Genomic DNA, 25,724 nt, shown 5'->3' with positions numbered 1-25,724 from the left:
TTAACACAAGCAAAACCCGTGAATCTTCCACCTTCTATTTTTCATCTCGAACGTACACTGTTTGTCCAGAGGTGAAATATATGATACTTTTTGACAGATCAAGTTTGATTTGATATTTGTACAAACACTTTTTTGATTGCCACTCTTCAATTATCAACAGTGGCAAACAATGTTAAACATCGAACATGGAAAATAATCGACTGGAATATTTAAGGTAACCTAACCATATACCGATCGGTTGGAAGAACAGATCGAAAAAATATTCTAGGCTTCCAATAACTGAATATTTGCTTGTCGTGTTTTGTGTCAGTACGCAATGATCGAATTTTATCTGTCAAAAAGTGTCAAATATTTGGCTTCGGTCAAACATTTGTGTAAACATCGAGTTCGGGGCCCAAATCATGGTTGAAAGTCGCCACCAGACGTCGACACTGTACCACTCTCATCGCCAATGTCCAAATAATCACCTCCAATACGACACTGAGTGGTGCCTCGGCATGTCGCATTAAATGTGAATTACTGTATATGATATGTGGCATTTTAGATCATCATCCACTGAAATAACATTTCATCCTAGGATTGCGTTTGAGTGGGTGTGAAATGAAAATCTAATATTTCAACATGCAAGGAAATTACAAAAGATTTCTAACGCTATAACTTGCATCAATCTATTGGAAATGGCTGTCAAAAAAGTCCTGCGATATTTCCGCGAGGTGTCGTTGTAAGCGCGTAGTTCTAGTTGTATTCATTGTATCGAGTCATACTATAGCTTGTTGGAAAGGTATTTTTGCGCGCTATAATATAGTCCTTGACAGTGTTTTGTTTGGTTAAGTCGTTCGTGAGGCGCATATTTGACTTAAAACAGATGATTGTAACTAATTTTATGAACAAATGAAAATTCAAAAAAAATACCGCAGGACTTTTTTGACGGCCATTTACAATAGATTGATGCAAGTTATAGCGTTAGAAATCTTTTGTAATTTCCTTGCATGTTGAAATATTAGATTTTCATTTCACATATTACCTAATATTAACTCGGATAGCCAATTTTCACATGCTTCTTGTGGCTAACTTCTGACTACCTAGCTCGTTCGCCATGGACAAAAACAGGTGGTAGTCACTTGGTGCAAGGTCCGGACTATACGGCGGATGCAAAAGAACCTCCCATCCGAGCTCCCGGAGCTTCTGGCGCGTCACCAAAGAAGTGTGTGGCCTGGCGTTGTCCTGATGGAAGACAATGCGGCCTCTGTTTATCAAAGATGGCCTCTTCTTCATGAGTGCTACCTTCAAGTGGTCCAGTTGTTGGCAGTATAGGTCCGAATTGAGCGTTTGGCCATAGGGAAGCAGCTCATAATAGATTATTCCTTGACAATCCCACCAAACACACAGCAGAACCTTCCTGGCCGTTAATGAGGGCTTGGCCACCGTCTGAGCCGCTTCAGCGGGCTTCGACCACGACCGTTTGCGCTTCACGTTGTCGTAAGTGACCCACTTTTCATCGCCAGTTACCATCCGCTTCAGAAACGGGTCGATTTTGTTGCGATTCAGCAGCGATTCACATGCGTCGATACGGTCAAAGATGTTTTTTGCGTCAACGTGTATGGCACCCATACATCGAGCTTCTTTGTGAATCCAAGCTTCTCAAATGGTTAATAACGGTTTGATGACTTATCCCCAGCTCTTGGCCGATGCTACGGCTGCTAATATGCCGGTCTTTCTCGGCTAATTCAGCGATTTTGTCGAAATTTTCGACGACAGGCCTTCCGGAGCGTGGCGCATCTTCGACGACCTCTACACCAGAACGAAAACGTTGAAACCATCGTTGTGCGGTGGAAATGGAAACTGTATCGGGTCCATAAACTGCACAAATTTTATTGGCAGCTTGAGATGCATTTTTGCCTTTGTCATAGTAGTACTGTAAAATATGTCGGATTTTCTCTTTATTTTGCTCCATATTTGCGACACTATAACTCACAAACGACTTAACCAAACAAAACACTGTCAAGGACTATATTATAGCGCGCAAAAATACCTTTCCAACAAGCTATAGTATGACTCGATACAATGAATACAACTAGAACTACGCGCTTACAACGACACCTCGCGGAAATACCGCAGGACTTTTTTGACAGCCTAATATATCCCTTCAAAGAAAATTATAAATTGGTTGAAATAAACACACAAAATAATAAAGTGCAATTGAAAAAATCGAACATTAGATCAAAATGTAAATCCCACGATCTAATTGGTCCAATTTGTGTTCTTCAAAGTCTACCGACCAGAACGAGCAGCTAAGGTAGCAGCAAAGCACAATTTGGATATATGAAAACCATTGAAAAAGCAATTGTAACTAACCATCGTCAAAAGTAAAAAAAATAAATAAATAAACCACACAATTAATACAACGTTTGTTCCGACCTTCCACCAGTAGACACTAATGACCATCTTGTTTAAATCACCTAATAATAAGAACTGCACAGAACCAACCGTAAGACAATTTTGCTTCAGAATGCATTTCCAGAATATGCACAAAGCAAGTGTTCCATTCAATCACCGCAACTGCGCAAACAAAAAAATGTAAGGGGTTGTATCTAGGACACGACCGCATATTTTCGACGTAGAACTACGCAATTATATTATGCAGTCCACTTGTTTACCGCTTCGAATATTATTTTAGAATGCATCGAAATTTTTGTAATAGATTATGTTCTTCGTTACAAATAAATTTGATATTATGCCCAGGACTACAAAACTATGTGAACGGAAGAATTGTCAAAATATCATTATATTTTACATTCCCCTCTGAAATTATTGTACATCTCGTGTTTACGTAGTTCGCAAACCGCGAAAGTTCATTCACCTCTAGTATCTGAAATGACGATTTTCTCAGGCTTCTCAGTTTAAAAGTACGTTTCAGGGAAACATATTCCGGTCTACACAACGACAAGCGAGTACAAAAGTACTCAACACCAAAAATACCCCCGACTTGCATGTATTTGCAAAGCGGATTCCCCCGGGCACATTGATTTTGAAGTCTGTGTTGGGGAAACCGTAAACCGGGCCAATCAAAACTTGGCAGTTAGGGCGTTCAGATATTGGGATACCAACCAATGCTCGTTTGTTCTTCTAATAGATGGCGTTGTTTTTGACGTAGGATACTAACCTACGTCAAGATCTACGTTAGATCTACGTTAAGATCTAAATAAATATAAGCCTAAGTCAATTAAATCTATGGCTACAGAAATATATTATAGTAAACATAGCATCCTCTCTGTGCCTACCTCCGAGCACCATATAAATATCTTGCGACGGGTCCGACCTCATAATGTGCGATTCACATAGCACGTTACGGAGAAGAACGTCTACGTTCCGTCAACGTCTCCACCAATTCACACATGCAGTCAATGCTTCCACCAGCACCGTCACGTCAAAAGCCAAACGAATGATTTATTTAATTTTATTCATGGTGTCGCCACCTACAACAATTTTAAATTGCAATGCCCTCTTTCAAATCAGCATGCCTAGAATCAGTTCTAAATTTTGAAAAATTCAATGAGAATCATTGAATTAAATTATTTAAATGCTTAAACCCCGTAGTCCGACCCTTATGCAATAACAATAATAAATAGAATAATTCTTTCAACTAATCGCGAATGATTTTCACTCCGAAATTTGGAGCTAAGAGATATGTTGGCATAAAAAGTACAGTTAGTTACTTATAAAGCGATATGCTGAGGCACCACTCAGTGTCGCATTGGAGTCGGTTTTGACCAGTAATTGGACATTTGCGACTGGTGGCGACTTTCAATGTGGGGCCATAAACGAGCCGTCCGTCTCCGTCAATTATTCTTTTCTACAAACCCTGCCGGTCGTTTTCGTTGAACGTATGCTGACGGGTCGTTACGTTGCTGGTGTATGTGAATGTTTTCATGAGAATTGCATGGTAGAATCATTGACGTATCGTGACGTGACGGGACGTGAACGTGACGTGTATGTTGTATGTGAATCGCACTTAAGACGTTGGTGCTGAACGTCAGCGGAATACGAGAGGCGAATGAACTGAAAAGTTTAAAACCTCTATAATTCATCACGCTCGCTCAGCAGAATAATGCGGGTGTGTGCGTAACAAATATGTAAACAAAAATAAATTGTAATGGCTGAAAATTTATTGGATTGCTATTGCTAAATGAATTGGAAAGTTTAGAGTGAAAAATTAAATTGAAACAGATTTGTGGAGAGACGCAGAATTTAAGAGCTACGAAGAAGTAGTAGTCGTAGAAGTGTAGAAGCGTAAGGTAAAAAAATATATAGGGTTCGTTTATTTGGAAACATTTATTGAAAACCAGAAAAATTATAGCTGTACTGGAATCGCGAGCGCTATAGCTGACCTGAAAATAAAGAAATGAAAGGATAAGGTGAAAAACTATAAATGTAAGTTAAAAGATGAACCTGAAAAGAAATAGAAAATAATAAAAAAATATTCCAGTTTAAAGCTGCTCACAACAAAACGCTGCTGTTGAAATTGGTGTTCTAGGTTAGTCCGAACACTCCTTCGTTCCACGTTGCTCGGAACATTGTTTGTAGGGGGTTGTACTAACTTTCAGCCCTATTCTGTATTCCGACGGATTTCCATTTCGTTCGAAACCGTAATTTCGTTCGAGTTATAATTTCGCATTCCTTATTTCGAACGTTTTGCCCATTTAATGTTCTAAGAGAAACAGATCGAACGAAATGCAAAAACAACTCAAACGGAATACAGAATGAAATTTTATCAAGTCGTTCGAAATACAGGATAGGGGTGTATATAACCAGGTGATGTATATTGAGTATCATACGGCCATGAGTGCTCTCTACAACAGCCGATAGATACCTGTTAACGGCAAATGGAGAATAATTCACAATACGCATCGATTAACATTGTGAACTAACGCCCGAATGTAGGCAAAATGATTGCTTGTTGCGTCGGGGTGGAAAGCGAGTAGTTAGTGCAATCGAAAAAACATACCCTTTTGAATTCTCGAATTGTTTATTTTTTTTATTATATTTTCTGTTCGTGTATCAATCAAAATATTGCTGGATGAATTTCCTGCCTAATGGTATATAACACATAATATATCGCAATAACGATTTTGAGTAATATGCATTTGAAAACTCTTAATGAATCGTTACATTTTTCGTAAAGTGACCCCCCTATAAAGAAATCAAAAACATAGTCCTAAGTCAAAAAACTATTTCAGGACGATCAAACCTTTCTACTAAACGGTTATTTCTAAAATTTCTCAGCATTATAAAATAATATCCGAAGTTATAAACAAGCGACTTATATAAAATATCAGTCAGCTCGCGGAGTCCGAAGCCGCCGGACGCAAAGTTGTTCGTGTCCGTTATTGTGTTGGAACAATACCGTTATCGGTTTCGCTGAAGTGATTGTGTCGCTCTAACGGTGTTTTCTTTATTGCGAGAGTGAAGTGATAAGTAATCACAACCAGCGGGAGGGAGAAGTCCTCCACTGCGGGCGCTGTGAGCGTGTGCCGTTCCTCGTCATCGTATTGTGGTGCGATACACCATTGCTGTTGTGCCAAGCGATCATCACGTGGTTCGATTGGAGCACCGTTACAAATCATCCGCACCGTGCGCTTCAAGGTTTTTAGTTTATATATATATTAGGTTAAGGATTTAAAAAAAAAAAAAGAAAAAGTATAATTGTATATCTGCCATAATGGCAGAGTGCGATCCTCTTGATATGGACATTGAATCTGATGTTTCCTCCTCACTAACTACTGGGAAGTCGCTTAAACGCGTTCCCCCCTCAGACGATGTCTTTTCAGAGGAAGAGTTAATCAACCTCAACAAGCCCCCTTCAAGAAAATTGGCAAACTTTTCCACTTCGCCCCCTCAATCTCCCGCTCCCGCTTCCGATTATCTCCCGAACTTGCCTCCCAGCCCAACTGTTCCCGCTCCCGCTCAACAATCGACCTCGTCCTCCCCCGCAGTTGTCCCCTCTCCGCGTGTCAAGGTCTATCCAGAAGATGCATCTGGATCTGGCCCATGGGTTGTTTTCTTCCGGCCAAAACCCAACGGGAAATCGCTCAACGTCATTCAGATCATGAAAGATCTGACAAAAAATTATTCCTCCGTGGTCGAAATTAGAAAGGTTCGACCGAACAAACTGCGTGTTGTCGTGGCTGATCGGAAGCAAGCTAACGAGATTGTTGTCGACAATAGGTTCGTACTAGAATATCGCGTCTATGTGCCCTGCCATAACGTAGAAATTTCGGGGGTGATCACAGAAACGGGTCTGACGAGCTCATTAATAAAAGAGGGAGATGGCAGATTTAAAAAGCTCCCTTTGACGAAAGTTAAAATTTTGGACTGCCATCAATTAGGAAAAGTGTCCCAGGAAGAGGGAAAAACAAAATTCACGCCGTCCGACTCGTTTCGAGTAACTTTTGCTGGTTCCGCCCTCCCTGACTACGTTATGGTGGACAAATTGAGGCTTCCGCTGCGTCTCTTCGTGCCAAAGCCCATGACTTGCAACAAATGCAAGTCAGTTGGTCATACAGCAGACTACTGCGCCAACAAGGAGCGCTGTGCCACTTGCGGAGAGCAACATGTGGGCAAATCCTGCAGTGCGACTGAGCATAAGTGTCCATATTGCGGGGGGACCCCACATGAGCTCTCAGCTTGTGAAAATTACAAGAGTCGCTGGGAGAAACAGAAGCGCTCTTTAAAGGAACGCTCGAAACGCACTTTTGCGGAAATTTTAAAGGGCGCTTCTTCACAGGCCCAACAACAACAACATCCAATCTCCTCACACAATATCTTTTCCACGTTGCCAGTTGACGAAATGGAAGCGGACACAGCTCACGGGGGTACACCGTTTATTTCCCAAGGGAATCCCCGGCGCAAAAATGTGACCACTCCCAAAATTCAATCACAAGTCCCTCCGGTGATATCCCCTGTTAGCTTGCCTAAAAAAACGAGTGCAGCGGACAAGCAAAATCAGGTTCCTCCTGGCTTCCGTGGGAATAGTTCACCTTCGAACGACCCAGCACTCGAGGGGACATCAAAAACCCCAACTGTCCCTATTTTTCCGTCCAGCTCAACTTCCCAATCGGGATTTATAAAGTTGTCTGACCTTTTGGATCAAATCTTCAAGTGTTTTAACGTTTCCGACTCCATCAGAACCATTGTCATTTCAATGCTTCCAGTATTAAAGACAATTTTGCAACAATTGATGCAAACATGGCCCCTCCTTGCAATGATTATCTCTCTTGATGTCTAATTCAAATAGAGAGGTCGGAGATATCACTGTTTTACAGTGGAATTGTCGTAGTCTTATCCCTAAATTGGATACATTCAAAATTTTAATTCATAACTACAATTGTGATGTTTTTGCTCTGTCCGAAACTTGGCTTTCTTCGCGAGATGATCTCTCTTTCCATGATTTCAATATTGTACGCTTGGACCGTGATGACAGATACGGAGGGGTGCTATTGGGGATCAATAAGTGCCACTCATTTTTTCGAATTGACCTTCCACCTATTGGAGGGATTGAAGCTGTTGCTTGTCATGCAAACATCAGAGGCAAAGACCTCTGTATTGTCAGCTTGTATTGGCCTCCGAGAGCTGCGGTTAGCCGCAAGCAACTTGTTGACATGTGCTCACTCCTTCCTGAGCCACGATTGATCTTGGGAGACTTCAACTCTCACGGAACTGCCTGGGGGGAACAGTACGACGACAATCGTTCATTGTTGATATATGACCTTTGTAACAGCTTCAATATGACCGTTTTGAACACTGGGGAAACAACACGTGTACCTAAACCTCCTGCTAACCCAAGTGCTCTTGACCTCTCGCTTTGCTCGAATTCACTATCGTTAGATTGCAAGTGGGATGTAATCCAGGACCCCAACGGTAGTGATCACTTGCCAATCAAAATTTCCATCACCATTGGGTCGAATTCTTCTGAATCTATAAACATGGCATATGACCTCACAAGACACATTGACTGGAAAAAATATGCGGACGCGATTACTCTAGCCATCAATTCCAGAGATGGTTTACCTCCATTGGAGGAGTATAACTTCCTTTCTCGTTTGATCTATGACAGCGCAGTTCGCGCTCAAACGAAACCCAATCCAGGTTCCACCATTTTCCGAAGGCCTCCCAATCTATGGTGGGATAGCCAATGTTCCAAGCTTTATGTAGAAAAATCGAATGCATTTAAAGCTTTTCGGAAACGTGGTACTCCTGAAAATTTTCAAACGTATTTAGCCCTTGAGAATCAGTTCAAAAATTTGATCAAAAGGAAAAAACGTGCTTATTGGCGAAATTTCGTGGGAGGTTTGTCACGAGAAACGTCAATGAAAAAATTATGGAAAGTGGCTCGAAACATGAGAAATCGCTCTTCATCCAATGAAAGCGAGGAATATTCACATCGATGGATCTTTAATTTTGCACGAAAGGTTTGTCCTGATTCAGCTCCTGTGCAAAAATTTGTTCGAGATATACCACAAGATAGGTGCGATCTTGATTCCGAGTTTTCGATGGTAGAATTCTCTCTTGCTCTCCTTTCATGTAACAATTCTGCTCCGGGATCGGATAGAATTAAGTTCAACTTGCTGAAAAATCTCCCTGATGTGGCGAAACATCGCTTGTTGAACTTATTCAATCGGTTTCTGGAGCATAATATTGTTCCAGATGATTGGAGACAAGTACGAGTTATAGCTATTCAAAAACCCGGAAAACCCGCGTCCGACTTCAATTCGTACCGCCCAATAGCAATGCTGTCTTGTATACGGAAATTGTTGGAGAAAATGATCTTGTTTCGCCTTGACCGATGGGTTGAAACGAATGGCCTACTCTCAGATACACAATATGGGTTCCGCAGGGGCAAGGGGACGAATGATTGTCTTGCGTTGCTTTCTTCAGAAATTCAATTGGCTTACGCCGAAAAAAAACAAATGGCTTCAGTATTCTTGGACATAAAGGGGGCCTTTGATTCTGTTTCAATAGAGGTCCTGTCAGACAAATTACACTCTCGGGGTCTGCCGCCTCTATTGAATAATATGTTATATAACTTGCTTTGTGAGAAACATTTGAACTTTTCTCACGGAGATTCGGCAGTAAGTCGGGTCTCCTACATGGGACTCCCCCAGGGCTCATGTTTAAGCCCCCTTTTGTACAACTTCTATGTAAGCGACATCGACAATTGCCTTACACAAAATTGCAACCTAAGACAACTTGCAGATGATGGAGTGGTGTCTGTCGTAGGATCAAACGAATCCGAACTGCAAGGACCCTTACAAGATACTTTGAACAATTTTTCAACCTGGGCCATTGGGCTAGGGATCGAATTCTCCACGGAGAAAACAGAGATGGTGGTTTTTTCTAGGAAGCATAGACCAGCAAAACCAAAGCTTCAACTTTTGGGTAAACCGATCACTCATGCTATGTCTTTCAAGTATCTTGGGGTCTGGTTCGACTCCAAATGTACTTGGGGGGCCCATATTAGGTATCTGAGTAAAAAATGCCAACAAAGAATAAACTTTCTCCGTACAATTACCGGCACCTGGTGGGGAGCCCATCCCGAAGATCTTCTAATGTTGTATCGAACAACTATTCTCTCAGTGATGGAGTATGGCAGTTTCTGTTTTCAATCAGCTGCCAAAACACACCTCATTAAACTCGAGCGAATTCAGTATCTTTGTCTCCGTATTGCGTTGGGATGTATGCCCTCAACGCATACCATGAGTCTCGAGGTTTTGGCAGGCGTACTCCCACTAAAAGATCGCTTCAATTTATTATCTCTTCGGTTCTTCATTCGGTGTAAGGTTATGAACCCATTGGTGATCGGAAATTTTGAGCAGCTGATCGAGCTAAATTTTCATTCTGGATTCATGAGCTCATATCATGAATTCGTCTCCATGCAGGTTGATCCTTCTTCGTATATTCCCAACCGTGTTTGTTTTCCTGACTACATCAATTCCTCTGTGCATTTTGATCTGTCCATGATGCAGGATATCCATGGAATTCCAGATTATCATCGATCGGGGATCGTTCCTACGATTTTCGAAGCAAAGTATGGGCGTGTCAATTGTGATAATATGTACTTTACTGATGGGTCCTCTATGAATGAGTCCACAGGATTTGGAGTGTTCAACAAATTTTTTAGCACCTCACACAGTCTTCAGTATCCTTGCTCAGTGTATATTGCTGAATTGGCAGCAATACACTGGGCGCTGGACAGCGTCGCCTCACGACCTGTTGAACACTATCACATTGTAACGGATAGTCTTAGCTCTGTCGAAGCTATCCGTTCAGTGAGGCCGGAAAAGCACTCGCCGTACTTCCTTGAGAGAATACGAGAAATTTTGAGTGCTTTATCCAGACGCTGTTATGTCATTACCTTTGTCTGGGTCCCTTCACATTGCTCAATTCCGGGTAATGAGAGGGCTGACTCATTAGCAAAGGTAGGTGCAATTGAAGGCGAAATTTATCAGCGTCAAATCGCCTTCAATGAATTTTATTCTTTAGTTCGTAAAAATACCATCGTTAACTGGCAACGCAAATGGAACGAAGATGAATTGGGCCGGTGGCTCCACTCAATTATCCCTAAGGTTAGCCTCAATCCGTGGTTCAAAAGTCTGGAATTGAGTCGGGACTTTATTCGCACCTTCTCCCGACTCATGTCCAATCACTGTTCGTTAGACGCGCTGCTTTTTCGTTTTAATCTTGCCGACAGCAATCTCTGCGGTTGTGGCCATGGTTACCACGATATCGAACACGTTGTTTGGTCGTGCGAGTTGTATCTTGTCGCCAGATCGAATTTAGAAAACTCCCTTCGGGCTGGAGGAAAGCAATCCAATGTGCCGGTGAGAGATGTGTTGGCTCGGTTAGACCTTGATTACATGTCCCAAATATATGTTTTCCTTAAAGCTATCGATCTTCGAGTGTGATTGTTTATACATCCTTTTCCCCTCCTTTTCGTCCTTCGCGAGCTATCGGTTCCCTTCCTACTAACATTAGAATAAGTTAAATTGTAAATACATATTAGATGTAAGGATAGTTTTAAGAATTGAGTGTGAAGTGTCAGTGTGAATGAGAATGTGAATGTGAATGTGAGTGCGAGTGTAAACACACATCTCCTTACATCCCATCCTTTTCCTAATGAAAATGTGTCACCCTTCTAAACTCGAGTCGACCGCGAGTAATCGGTTTCCTATTTCATTAACCATAGAATTAAGGAAACAACATGTTGATATATGCTAGTTGAAATATAGTTAAGAGTTTGGCTCCATTAAACTTATGTAACTGAGCCTGTAAAAATAAACGGATTAATAAAAAAAAAAAAAAATATATCAGCGTAGTTCTACGTCAACCTTGCGGTCGTATCTTGGACACAACCTCCTATAATTTTTTTTTTCTTCATTTTACCATACAGAACACAGAAGCCATCTCGTCCAGGACCACAAAGGGTGGATTTCATCATATCCCATTCCACTTCGGCATCTTCTATCGTGATACGCATCATCCAGCGACTAATCCCCATCCTTCTATCATCATCACTCGATTGTAAACATTGGTGGAGTGAACAAAAATACCCAATGTTTGTATGTCTCAGCTAATGATCTAGCGTTCATATATATTTGGAATAGAAAGATCACATAATAAATCGTTATATCTATATTTATACAACATTAAGTAGAAGCTACCAAGACCTTCAACTTGACGCCCTCCTCGCGTTGAGCTTGTAATTCTAACCATTGTTCGTAATGTGCTTTCTTTCTGTGAGTATACAGTATAGATTGAAAATTGAAAGTCATCGGACAGAACGTGCACTGATACAGACTTATTCCGGTGTGAGTGGTCATGTGTTCAGTCAACCGAATTTTAACCTATATGAGAAAAAAATTACTTTCAATGTACTATCTTCGAAGTATAACTTTCAAACCTTAAACACCCGTCCACAAATATTACAATCATATCTGCGAGTATTGCAAGTATCAGTCTTATGACTCCATAAATGATGTTTAGATTTAAACTTTTTACCTGTTGTTCCAAATAATATAAATTATTAAAAAAAAACATGTATCATAATTGCGATAGAGTTATTGGGCTCACCACAGACATCACAAGATACTGGAGCTTCTTTTGTATGCACAGAACCAATATGTTTGGTAAGACCATACTTGTGCTTGAATGTTAGACCACAAATCTTACATTTAACTCTCTCTTTAACTTTATCCTCATGGTTCTCCAGATGACGGTTCAAAGCAAATTTGCTCCTGAACATGCGAGGACAATGAGCACACATGTGCGATGCATTTTCATGTACAATCTGTTTATGGATTTCAAACATGCTTTTGCTAAACCTAGAAGTATGTGAACAATCAACCAGAATTGATTTTTGTTTCAGTCCGTAACTTACGGTTTGTTGCAAATGTCGCAAATTGTATCCTTAACAGCATGTTTGCGTTCAACGTGAGACTTCAGACTTTTCTCGCTTGTTAAAGCTTTACCACAATGTTCACAACAAAATGAAGCCTCTCCAGGAGACGCATGAGCACGTTGTTTATGTTTCTGTAAATCCTGGTAAACGTTTCCGCAAATACTACACCTACCAATAAACAATTCGAAAGGATAACGAATAAAAGAAATTTACTGACTTACCTATACTTTTCAGGATTGAGATGAAAGTCTTTATGGATTAAAAGTTCCGAACGGATGTTGCACTTTTTATCACAAAGATGACATTTCAAATACCCTTTATCGTTGTGTATTTCTCGCATGTGTTTCTTCAAATCCTTCATCTTTGCGTATTCTACATTCGCTATATTATCATCTACCATTCTCTGTTGGTCACAGATTTCACAACTTATCCGTTTGTAAAATTCCAATATTTCTTCGTCGCCACCCATCATTACTGTTAGCATCTCCGTTGGTTCAGCGCTATCGTGTTTCTCGTGTTCGTCACGTTTTTGGTCCATCTCTTTACGATGAATTTGAATGTGCTTCACAAGAGCCCCTTGATGGTCATTTTTTTTGCCACAAATCTGACACCTAGCAAAATAGTTCAAGTTAATAACTTTGGACCACAAAATCATCATTGTTTTCTTTTCAAATACGATTGCATTGTTACCTATATTTGTCCGGATCAGTATGCACCGCAACGTGACTGATCAAACTTCCTGGAGTGTAACATCGTTTGCCGCACAGTTTACATTTTACGTAAGCTGGTTCTTTGTGAAATTCTTTGTAATGTACTGTAGCATGATAGAATCGATCGAACTCGACTCTATTTGGACAAATGTAACATATGAACTCATCGATATGCTCGAACAGTTTGGTATCCTTTTTACGTTTGGCTTTCGCCGATTTGACATCGGTACCATCCATCAACTTCTTATCTGTTATTTCATCACTCCATTCGGAACGTTTCCGTCTAAGGGCATTTTGTGACGTAGTTTTCACCTCAATAAAAGCAGTTTTTTGTTCATTAACATGTCCAGCAATTTCCTTATTAGAAGTCAATTTGTCATTGTAGATCATCTTGATGTTATTTCTTCTCGGCCTCCGTGATGATGAGTCCTGTTTGTCTTCTTTAGTCAATGGTTCTTCTTTCGTAGCATTTAAGCCATTTTCACCCAACACATCTATATCGAGCGTGACATTTCGATCCAAATCATCACAGGGCTCTGTCTTTATTACTTCCAAAAACTCTGACTTTGCGTTACAATCAATGCCGTTATCATTCTTTGCTAAACGATCTGTCCCAATTGAGTCGTCCAAGACATCCTCCTTAGAGAAACAAACTTTTTCATTGCGATGTATTTCTGATATGGTATTATAAAACATATTGAATTCATACAGCGAGTTCCAGCATTGGTTACAGATCAGTTGCAATTCACTCGATGGCTTAAACTAAACAAATAAAATGTGAAATAGATAATAGGTAACTTTTGCATTTTATCTTTTTTTTTACATCAAACCACAGGTGTTTTGAAATTATTGCTGGAATATTATTATGTGAATTCATTTCACCAAATATGTCAAGATAAACAATAGCATTTTCAGAGGCGCACAATTTACACTTTTGCAAATCCATTTCTTTTTTTTTTAATTTACATCAAAAACAGTTTGCAGCAATGTTTTGTTTTCTGCTCTTGTGCGGAGTCGAATAGAGACGTCGGTTAATAGTTCGAATAATCAATAAAAATCATCGAATATTTGCAAATTTAATCGAGTAATTTTGTATCGAATAATGAAAAATCAAAATATGAATACATCGAATAATTATCACAGTAATTGCGATTAATGAAAAAGGGAACCATTTTTTTTAAATACAGTTTAAAATTTGTTTAACCGTCATGGTGTTTCGTCGAAATTCATCGAATATGCTAAACCCTTTACGGTTGAAGCATAAAAATAATTCCCTGGTGGTGGAGGAGACTGGGAAAAAGAAATCAGCGTCTGCAGGAGTAAAAGACGGAATTGAAAGAGTTGGTCTAAGCACCCGTATTAGGTGCGCAACACATACACCGTCCCGTCATCGTCCGCTGTCATTTTTCAAAAAAAAAAAAATAGAGATGAAAATGGCTACTGCCACTGAAGACGTCATATGGTGATATGACAGTTGTCCTAGCCACTGCACCTACGATAATTGAAGAAAATCAGAAAAAAAACAAAAAAGGGTCCATAACCGCAGCATGCGGATGAACGAGTGGATCAAAAAGCGCAAAACTCGATTTTACGTATTTACATTAAGATTTTTGGCAACCGGAAACAGTTTCGTATCGCTACAGAACCTTTTTAGGATCCCAGCAACAACTACATATGTTCCGTATTGTTCCCAAGGTACTAGATGCTATTTTCACAGCATTAAAGGATGAGTCTGTGAAAAATATATTTATCTTGCCCTCTAATTCTGTCGACTTTGTACTAAACGTATATCCAAGAAATGATTTTTTTTATTTCTTACTATTTATTCAAATTAAAGTCACTTAATTGTGTTCAAATAGAAATGATTATTCTTTTTAAAAATATATTGCACACCTATGTACACATATACACATACACATGCACCTGCCCGCCTCCGTATAATTGATAACAGGTCACGATTCTTCCCGCTGATGGTTGTGCACCTTGAACTTCTTTTCCGCTTTGGCCATCTTCTGCATCCCAGCTGCAGCACATCCCGCAGAAAGCCGTACTCCGACAGATGCACGTTCATTCCGAAACCTAGCGCATTCCGGAGACATATTTAATGTTAGTGGAGAGACCACGTGTCCATCTGCTGCTGGATTTCTAGTCGAAATTGATACAAATCTCCGGCGAGATGTTTTCCTCCAGGCAGCGGTGGACGAATGGTCGCACGCTGCACCTAGCGGTCATATTTAGCGCGATACTTGTGGGCATTGGTGGCTTCGATTAAATCGGAAAGTTCCCCGTCAAAGAAGCAGTCTTCGTGAGAGCGGCCACTCTCCAGGATGAGTGCGATGGTTTCCCCTGGAGCCATTCTTACGTCAAGACGGGAATTATGTAGCATTCCGACGAATTTTTGGATCAATGGTATCATGACGTTGTTACTTTTGACAAGGGGAACCAAATCCCCCGAGAGAACTAGCGTGAGCAGTAGGGCGCTAAGCGCTAAGAGCGTAACTTTAAGGAGCAGCAGCATCGGCATTGAATTCCCTCGAAGCACTTCATCAGTGGCAGCAAGTCTCCAATATCATCCGAACCAAGGAAATTGAGTAAACCCAAAGCCATACAACACTTCGCCTGGGCGCCGTGCGAGGCGGCGGTATTCTGTACGACCGCCAACAGAACAGGCTTCAGCACTCTTTGCTCTGTTCGTAAATAAATATCGTCGATTTACATGAGCTGAATCACAAACTCCAGATCAATGTACATCTTGTAACATTTATCGATCGATTGTCTGTACTGGGGACCCTTAGAGGCTGTCCACATACCACGTGGACAGAAAAAACACGATTTTAGACTCCCCCTCCCCCTCCGTGGACAAGCGTGGACATTTTCATACCCCTACCCCCTTTGTCCACGTGGACATTTTTCCTTTTTTGATTAAAATAATTAAGGAAATAACTGAATTGCGCCTAAATTCTATTTAAGTTTATTTTATTTCAAATTTTACTAGCTGTATCCTGTTGTACCAGCTTTGCTGTGGTTCATTGTTGTTGTACGGTAGAGAAATGGTAGAGAAATAACAAAGCACATGTTTCATTTAATTTTGAAATTATGTGGGTAAACTATATTTTTTTGTTTTACCATTATCAGCGAAGATATGCAGGCTATCTAGTTTGCTAACACGCAAACTCGTAATGTACAGTTGAGCAGGTGAAGAACAAGCGGCATCTGAATATAAGCTACACAACTTTAAAGATTGATTTTGAGATTTACTAATTGTGATTGCAAACGCCAATCGAATAAAAATAAGTGGATTGAAAATTATTTTTGACGTGACCTCTACGGGAACATATTGGGGTACAAATTGAAAATCTAAAGTCGAGTACATCGTGAAAATTGTCCAATTTCAAACGCTTATTGCTCAGTCATTTCATGATGGATTGGTGAAATTTTTGCGTCAACCGATTCCGGCATATATGTCATGAAATTAACTATCGAACAATTGAATAATCTTAACCCCCATCCTAATGGAAATACCCACTTCTGATTGGTCGAAATTGACGACACATGCGGCGGGTCCCTAACAGAGACATCAAAACCAAGCTGCCTGGGGGAAATCGGCATTGCAAATATATGCAAGTCGGGGGCATTTTTGTATTGCAAGTAAGTTGAGTGATACGATTAATTCTAGCGAATTAAATTTAAATTTGGAACTTTAATGTTGGTTGCTTCATGAAATTTCATATCAATCGTGTATTGTGAAAAAATGGGCACAAGTGTAAGTGTAAAATTGTATTTGGTAGCAGTTGTGTTAAAATGACTCTATTTATTCCAATTTTCATAAATAAGAACCAAGGTGTGTTCCTGCTCGAGAATGGGTCGTTTGGTTCAAGCTGTCCGTTTTGTTGTGTTCATTTTCACCCAAGGAAAGTTTATACGGCGAGAAAAAATGGAAAAGTGAAGAAATATTAGAAAAAGTGATTTCCCATATTATCTACATATTGTATTAGGTGCTGTTAGTCCAGTAAAAATTCGCATTGGGTTGAACAAACACTCAGAAAGTGAACATTTTAAAAGAAAATTACCTTTTCCATTTCAAATATGTTTTCTCTATATTAAAGTAACATGTAAACACTGATGAGATAATTGTGTTCGGTATTGGTAATTGTCTTATATTATATTGGTGAGTTTTTTTTCCTTTATTTCATCCATACATAACACAGGAGGCATCTCGTCTAGGATCACAGAGGGTGATTTTTATCATATCTCGTTCCACTTCGGCATCTTTTATCTGATACGCACCATCCAACGACTGTTTGCTATCCTTCTGTTATCATCGCTCGGTAAACACTGGTGGAATGAATAAACAATACCCAACAACCAAACAAAACGGCCCTTTCAAGGGCCACCAAATCATTAACAAAGAGTTTAACAATGTAATCTTTTAAACATATCCAAAATCAACAGAAAGCCTAACGGAATCCTACGTCAACTATGCGGTCGTGTCTCGGACACAACCCTCCTGTGAGTTTTTTTTAATACAATTCAGGATGTTTTCAACACTTGCAATAAAATGTGATGATATCACATAGAATACATAGATACAATAATGTTAATTCAAGTTCACAGCTTTATTTCAGAAGTGTACCCAGCAAACATTAAATCGTATAATTTTGCACGTGCCAAGTCTTACAAGAAATCCGAATAAATCATAATCGCATATAATTTCAATCAAAGTATGTATCGTGTATATTTGAAATCGCATAAAATGTAAAAACTCGATTTTATATACCATTATCAAATTAAGTCGCATATCGGTATAATAAACATCAATTTTATGATGTACATTGTCGTAAAATATATTTAATCCGCATCATGGGACTTATTCCATCTGGAACATATTCACCAGTAATACCCCAGCAAACATTAAATCGTATAACAAGCGTATATATAACATCATATGCCCTAAAATTTGGTTGGCATATAATGCGCCTAACTGGCATATGCATGCAAAAGTGGAGGCCATATACATACATGGCAAATGCTTACCGAATTTGTTTGGATGAATATGCAACTTTGACCGGCTATAATAGCGACTTTTACCATACTCATATACGATTTATTACAGACATCGAAAAAAAACAAATGGCGCAAAATATTTTCGTGAAATGTTTATTATAGCCTCACGAATCGCCATTTTTATATATGAGTATTTATGTTTGTAGAAATAATAATTGTTTGATTGACTTGTGTTGGGAGTGGAATATGAATGTTTAAAATGACACAGATTGATGTTTGGTGAAAACTCCTCCGATATGGGTTCGAACTCCGGTCGTCTGGATTATCATCCACTAGCTATCTCGCGCGGCTATCTGCAATTTAATTCAACAGCGGTTAAAACTTTCGAGTGCATCAGCATTTCATTGACATTTCAATATGATGTAATATGTCCTTTATTAGGATCTAATATGATTTACTGTTTCATGATTTTCTTCAGCATGCAACACGATTTTCTACAGTACTGAATCGATTTAAATTATACGCTTATACGACACACAAACTGCATCAGCGTAATATGCGCATATGATGCGGATTAAATATATTTTACGACAATGTACATCATAAAATTGATGTTTATTATACCGATATGCGACTTAATTTGATAATGGTATATAAAATCGAGTTTTTACATTTTATGCGATTTCAAATATACACGATACATACTTTGATTGATATTATATGCGATTATGATTTATTCGGATTTCTTGTAAGACTTGGCACGAGCAAAATTATACGATTTTATGTTTGCTGGGAATCCAATTAACCTGATTGATTCGCTTCCATTCGTTTCATATGAAATTCCAGTTCGGAAAATTCCTTTTTCACATAGATATTCTCGATCGGATGAAAAATTATCCTTTCATTTTGGATTATGAATTTTTCATCGCACAGCAAATCGATGGACAGTTGTGAAATGTGCTATACAAGACCCAGTTATTGCTTTGACAAATGCATCGTTTTATGACAGAGTTACAGAGTTCCAAAACCCACTCAAAATTTTCGATGTCGCATTCTGGTCCTTTTTTTGTTGAGTGCAGATCTTTGCCCACTCCGGAATATGATCGATCACAGCAAATGCCGATTCATCTTCACTCTGGATTTCCGATTCACCTTTAGTCGGTAGCGCAATACGAAACCTTTTCCGCCATAGTTTGTAAAATTTTCAGAGGGTATTGAAAGCGTATTTATAATTTTATTATTTTTCAAATCCTTATCGACCATTCTGCAATTCATTAACTCTTTGCGGTCGTATGTCTGCTATCAGCCACCATAGCAAGCAATCATACTAAATACTTTTTCCTACCCCATGCAATAATTTACACTTCATTTGTACGAATTTCAATGTCTAGAGAATTTGATCACGAATCAATACGCAGTTTCTATGGATAATAGACAACGGACTCGGTGTAAACAAAAGATTATTAGCGTGGAGAGATAATACGATCTCATTCAAGGGAAATTATGACGACTTGTGGTGCATGAATCATCATACACAATTTACACTTACACATTAAATCCTAGGAATTGAAAACAAATTTTCCAATGTTTTGAAAAATTGTAACTTTTCGAGAAAAGTAATACAACAAATTAATTTTACACGTCATTCCGCATGAAAAACTATACAGACATTTTTATTCTAAGACTAACTGTTTTCGAAATAGAACAAAATCTACAGAAAATTATATTTGGTGAAAAAAACATATTCGTAATATCATGAAAACTCAACCATTATGGAATTGTTTAATTTTTATAGTTTTTGATTATAAACGTCTATGAGTAGCCTGTAACTATAGAAGTCATAGGATCATAGGAAATAGCTCGGTCGTTCACAGTTTACGTGAGTCATTTCCAGAATATGGATTTCCGTGAAGAAGTCCAATGATTTAGTAAAAATATATGAAGCACTCTCAGTCAACTCAATCATTTTATTGATACTTACGGAATACTCAGGTTGGGCGGAGTTTTAAAATTCTTGATCACGGAACAGTTTTTATTTATTTTAGAATGTATCGGTGATTATATTTGAAAAAATATTTATTATTCGTGTCCACGTGGATATAGTTTAAAACCCCCTCCCCCCTCCCCGTGGATAAGCGTGGACGTTTTGATATCCCCTACCCCCTCCTAAAGTTGTCCACGTGGTATGTGGACGGCCCCTTACCGGCAAAAACTATTGCCAGGAACTCCGCGAAGTTTTGCAAACCCCTACGGGGCGTAAACCAGCTCTTCCGGGAGACTTACGCAATGTATTGAATTATATTATCCAGTAGATCGGTTGAAACTTCAAAGTTGGTTTCTTTTATCTGAAAACAGAAATTCATTGAATGTTATGAAACTATGAACATGAAACCAATAAAACAAAAAAAAAACCAGCAAACTCGAGAAGTTCAAATATACATATACGTTCCTCAAAACGTTCTTCCTCCTTGTGAGGATGGTATCTTAACATCTTCCAAAACATTTCCAAACCTGATTAACAGGTCCTTTATCCAAGTCAGTTGGCGCATATTGAATTTCTTTGGACAGCCGTTCGGAATTGGCAGTGAATTTTGCATCACTGAGTTGATACCACCAATACAGAGGGCAATGTTGGATGATTCGAATCGTGTTGATGTATACTCCTCGCACATTGTCTGCAGGTTGTGCGCCTCATCTTGAATGATTATTGTGTTCTAAAACATAGCAATAAAAATATAATCTTTTATAGAGATTAATAAACTTAACTAACGGCCATATTGCGGAATGTTTACTAATGTTTACTTTCGGGCATGAATGCCAGGTGCACAGATTTATCCGTGTTGCTCAATTTTTTAACATATCTCAGGCCTAAAACTCATTGAATAATTTCGTTGAGGTTGATGAAATATAAAAAATGACAAACTAAGCTGAACAATTTAAATAGAAAATACATATTACACAGATTTTTACTGATTTAAAAACGAATGAATACAAATTACAATAAAAAGATCTGGCATCCCTTTCGGCAGTTTTATTTGCCATTTGCCACTTTGTTGGCCTCTCTTCAATTATCAACAGTGGCAAATAATGCCAAACATCAAAGTATAAAAAAATTGACTGAAATATTTAACGTACGTCGGTACATGGTTTGACAAATTGGTTTAAAAAAGTTTAAGCAAACAAGTACTAAATATTTGCACGTCGTGTTTAGCGTCGAATATATTTGACCAGTACACGTTGATCAAATTTTATCTGTCAAAAATATTCAAATATTTGGCTTCGGTCAAACCAAGGAGCTGGAATTGACAGGTGGTTCGTTTTCGACAGTATGAGGATAAGGCATGGATGATGCGAGAGGGGATGAAAAATGACAGCGGCTTTTTTTGTTTATAAACAAAGTAGATCAAATCTTTATGCTACATAGCGGTCCCCACCAACATATACCTACGCTGGGCTGGTTTCAATCGAACTAGCTGTTGTGTCTCACAACCCGAACGATCAGGCGAGTCTTCAGCTAAAGCAATACGGCACAAGCCCACCGGTTATTAAGAGCCACCTCTTTTATATACCCACTAGCAAAGCTCCCACAATCGCTGAGTTTCCAATCCCAGCAGCAACGGCAACAACCCTCACGTCCCGTAGAACAGCAATGCAGACAATAACTTGCAGCAGTCACCGAAACACTACAATGATGCCAACAGCGTAAACAAAACCAACATTTATGCGCAGCAAACACATAGCGGCATGCACTCCTCATTGCATGCCATTTGTTATCCTCTTTCTCGGAAAACTGTAGCCGTTCGTTTGGCCGCTGTCAATTCGAACTCAAGTAATGGCTGAACAGCAGTTCTGACATAACGTTCCACCTTATTATATCACCTTGGGTCAAACAGTGTATGAGCACCCTCAATATAATATCACCTTTATATGCTAAGAGCGAACAGAGAACTTGGTGATCGTGGGACCCCTTGTTATGAGTTGTGTCATTTATGCCCAGCCCTATTCAGCCAGGAAGTGTTGATGGGGCACAAGTTTCAGACATCATTCTTTTCCAATCTGTACTTCGTGGAAGTCGGACGTAACTGTAGGCAAAATGGTGAGTTATTTCAATAAATACTTTGTGCTGCGAGTGCCTTTATTTCTTCTTAGTGCTTTATTATTAGTATTCTCTTATTTTATTACTGTTTGATAAAGTCAAAGTAGTTCAGATCATTAAAAAAAAAATATAGCTTAGTATGTGCCATGCGGTCTGGCGTCCATGTTTTCCTTTTACATCTGAAATTTTCTGATAACTTGAATTATCGTGGTTTTATTACTATTGTAATTTGACTACATCGTACAGATATAATTATGAAATTAAATGTAATCTTTTTATTTGCAGTCTCATCGTAAATTTTCGGCGCCTCGCCATGGTTCTGTGGCCTTTTGCCCCAGGAAGCGTGCCTCCCGCCACCAGGGTAGAATAAAGGCATTCCCCAAGGACGATCCATCCAAACCAGTGCACTTGACTGCTTTCCTGGCCTATAAAGCCGGCATGACGCATATCGTGCGAGAAGCCGATCGTCCTGGTTCAAGTGAGTTATTTTACGCTTCATAACCTCATTTGATGTTATTTTTTTTAATGATGATCAATTCAATGTTTACGGTTATTTCTGATCAATTATGATTACAAACCAGTTTAGAACTAGGGCTGTCTGACGTTTACAAGTCGAAATATTGATCGATTCTATATGGTGCACTAGTTTATAGCTTATTTTCCATTTTACAGAGATCAACAAGAAGGAAGTGGTAGAAGCCGTTACCATTTTGGAAACACCTCCAATTGTCATTGTTGGTGCTGTTGGATACATTGAAACTCCATTCGGCCCACGTGCCTTGTGCAATGTCTGGGCGCAACATTTATCTGAGGAATGTCGACGTCGGTTCTATAAGAACTGGTAAGTTTGGCTGCAAAATTTAAGGGAGATTGATACCTTCCATAGAAAAGTGAACGAATTGAATGATGAAAATTACTTGTTCAACAAGATGTCTGAACAATCCTGTTTGAAACTTATCCACTGCTGCTTTCCTTCTGAATCAATTTCGTTCACTTATAGATTCTAAGTGTTTATACGAATTGTGCTAATCATACATGCTATAGTCCTTGGATCTATATGAGAGGACTTCAAGTTGTCATGTGAGCCAATTTCTGCACTGTAAGAGATACTGGTGAACATGGCTTGGGGAACAGATTCTCCTCTCAAGAGCAAACATCTTGATGAGAGCCTTTCTCTATTTTTTTTTATGTTCTTCGTTAACTCTATTGAACTTCGATCTAAAGGCATGCGAGCAAGAAGAAGGCTTTCGTTAAGGCATCCAAGAAGTGGACCGATGACCTGGGAAAGAAGGAAATCGAGGAGAGTTTCAAGAAAATGATTCGTTACTGCAAATCCATTCGTGTTATCGCCCACTCGCAGGTAAGTTGTATTCAAACGAAATTTAAATAATCACGACATCACCTGGATGGATCTGTCGTCTTCGGATGATAGAACCATCTAAAATCGGGGGCCGGCTTTGCCTCACCATGCACGGCTGTTCCTCAATGTCGTATATAAAATTGCCCTTCGGGAGGCAATGGATGATATATTCCTGATCCTTCACGTAGCTCCTGGGCTGTGACGTTGTAGATAAACCATATCAGCCACAAACGTTCCTTCATTTTTGTGTACTCGATTTTAAAACTTTTTTTTTTTCTCAGATCCGTCTCATCAAGCAGGGCCAGAAGAAGGCTCACATCATCGAGATCCAACTGAACGGCGGAACCATTGAAGACAAAGTCAACTGGGCTAGAGAGCATTTGGAAAAACCAGTGCCAGTTTCGCAGGTGTTTGCACAGGATGAAATGATCGATTGTGTGGCTGTTACCAAGGGTAAAGGTTTCAAGGGTGTTACCAGCCGTTGGCACACCAAGAAACTGCCACGCAAGACGCACAAAGGTCTTCGCAAGGTTGCCTGTATCGGAGCCTGGCATCCATCGCGTGTAGCATTCACCGTTGCTCGTGCTGGTCAGAAGGGTTACCATCATCGTACTGAGATCAACAAGAAGATTTACCGCATTGGAGCTGGAATCCATACAAAGGACGGCAAGGTAATTAGAACAATTTTATTCACTGCTTTTGTTCTTAATTTTTGAATGATGAAAAACTATGTAGCCGACATCAATCTATTTTACTACATTTCGATGAAATATCATGTGTACATAATGATAGGACTGATCAGTAATGATCAAAGAGAAATGATAAATCCTGAAGATGCATCCAAACTAATTTAAATTTTTATTTTACAGGTCATCAAGAACAGTGCCGCCACCGAGTATGATTTGACGGACAAATCTATCACTCCAATGGGAGGCTTCCCATTCTATGGTGAAATCAATAATGATTTCCTGATGATCAAGGGATGTTGTATCGGAGCCAAGCGTCGTATCATCACGCTGCGCAAGTCACTGTTGGTGCACACGAAGCGTTCTGCCCTGGAACAGATCAATCTCAAGTTCATCGATACATCGTCGAAGATTGGTCATGGTCGCTTCCAAACTCCGGCTGACAAGCGCGCCTACTATGGCGTTCTCAAGAAGGATCGCATTCGCGAGGAGAAGGCACAGGCTGCAGCTGCTGCTGCCGCCGCTAAATCATCGGCTTAAGCTGATTTTTCCATATGTTGGTTAAATTATGGATAAATAAATAATAGTTCAAAAAAAAGTAAAACTTGTCTCGCTTCAAGTAATTTCAATGTGAAGAACTCCTTCCGAATGGTATTTCTTATAATTTCCTATGAATTCCGATTTATTTGATCAAAATCTGCTAGCAGTGGCGAATATAACATAAGGAAGTATATATCCAGAAAGTATAACCCTCATGAACCGCTTCACCTACAATATCGCGTCAAGCTCGTATCATATAGGGCGCCAGGGCGCTCAGCAGAGCTGCGAAGTCACTCGATGCGTGACGGAATTAAAACAGGATAAGGTTTATTCGCTGTGGGAGTTCACAGTATGCACTTACTGTGCACCGCAAGGCAGTGGACAGTGGACCGATGTTTTCCTAGTGATTCGTGGGATGCAAATGAGGAAAAACGTTCAAAAATCACAACAGAAGAGCGAAATGAGTGAGTGAAAACAGAACGTTGATCGGTCTAGTCGAAAAATTGAAGGCAAGCTACTCCTACTACATCTTCAGCTACATCTCAGGTAGTTTCAAGCTCGCAGTAACGGCAAATCGGACCTTACGGTACTAACCAGTCAAACGAAGGAACACAGGTTTGCTTGCGAGAGACCGCCGCTTCCGACGGCGGGTCGACGACCAACTTGGATTGCGTCACTTCGGCGACTTGAGATCGATATCGGATCAATTTTTGTTCCAATTGCCATAATGCTGTTTAATTTGGTTCTTTCAGTCCAAAAACACGCCAAGGCGTTCCTCGATGTCCTTTCCCAACAACGATTGAGTACCTGCATCGACGAATTAGAAAATAGATATTTCCTTTCAAACATTGTGTCCATTTCCAACAGCAAATGT

At 39.6% G+C, this 25,724-nt stretch overlaps 2 protein-coding genes and 1 pseudogene across 3 annotated transcripts; 1 reads left to right on the top strand and 2 right to left on the bottom strand.

The window, feature by feature from the left end:
* Positions 1-11,612: 11,612 nt before the first annotated feature.
* LOC129780479 (zinc finger protein ZFP2-like) lies at positions 11,613-14,182 on the bottom strand. 2 transcript variants are annotated; one of them, XM_055788796.1, is made up of 7 exons: positions 13,988-14,182; positions 13,145-13,926; positions 12,676-13,065; positions 12,434-12,622; positions 12,127-12,377; positions 11,957-12,054; positions 11,613-11,900 (listed from the first exon to the last, which is right to left on the bottom strand). In XM_055788796.1, the coding sequence occupies exons 1-7, from the start codon at positions 14,108-14,110 to the stop codon at positions 11,703-11,705; spliced, it is 2,031 nt and encodes a 676-aa protein (XP_055644771.1). In that variant the 5' UTR covers positions 14,111-14,182; the 3' UTR covers positions 11,613-11,702. The 2 variants fall into 2 exon arrangements, with proteins under 2 accessions (XP_055644771.1, XP_055644772.1); XM_055788797.1 differs by having other exon boundaries at positions 12,127-12,371.
* An 819-nt stretch (positions 14,183-15,001) lies between these two features.
* On the bottom strand, positions 15,002-20,944 carry LOC129773959 (interferon-related developmental regulator 1-like; annotated as a pseudogene).
* A 1,198-nt stretch (positions 20,945-22,142) lies between these two features.
* On the top strand, positions 22,143-24,914 carry LOC129780480 (60S ribosomal protein L3). The gene is made up of 6 exons (XM_055788799.1): positions 22,143-22,264; positions 22,550-22,742; positions 22,937-23,105; positions 23,489-23,624; positions 23,906-24,295; positions 24,494-24,914. Exons 1-6 carry the CDS (start codon positions 22,262-22,264, stop codon positions 24,848-24,850), a joined length of 1,248 nt encoding a protein of 415 aa, XP_055644774.1. The 5' UTR covers positions 22,143-22,261; the 3' UTR covers positions 24,851-24,914.
* The last annotated feature ends 810 nt before the right edge of the window (positions 24,915-25,724 follow it).

The sequence above is a fragment of the Toxorhynchites rutilus genome, chromosome 3, assembly GCF_029784135.1.
Source record: "Toxorhynchites rutilus septentrionalis strain SRP chromosome 3, ASM2978413v1, whole genome shotgun sequence".
NCBI classification, from domain to species: Eukaryota; Metazoa; Arthropoda; class Insecta; order Diptera; family Culicidae; genus Toxorhynchites; species Toxorhynchites rutilus.
The sequence above is the reverse complement of the archived record's forward strand: the minus strand, read 5'-3'. Positions and strand labels throughout refer to the sequence as shown.

Excerpts from the sequence above, each read along its gene's own strand:
- LOC129780479 (XM_055788796.1), bottom strand. The coding sequence starts at position 14,110 with ATGGATTTGCAAAAGTGTAAATTGTGCGCCTCTGAAAATGCTATTGTT. Across the intron at positions 13,066-13,144 it reads ACTGATCCGGACAAATATAG|GTGTCAGATTTGTGGCAAAA; the intron begins GTAACAATGCAA and ends CTATTTTGCTAG. Across the intron at positions 11,901-11,956 it reads TTTGTGGACGGGTGTTTAAG|GTTAAAATTCGGTTGACTGA; the intron begins GTTTGAAAGTTA and ends TTTCTCATATAG.
- LOC129780480 (XM_055788799.1), top strand. Across the intron at positions 22,743-22,936 it reads AGCCGATCGTCCTGGTTCAA|AGATCAACAAGAAGGAAGTG; the intron begins GTGAGTTATTTT and ends TCCATTTTACAG. Across the intron at positions 23,625-23,905 it reads GTGTTATCGCCCACTCGCAG|ATCCGTCTCATCAAGCAGGG; the intron begins GTAAGTTGTATT and ends TTTTTTTCTCAG.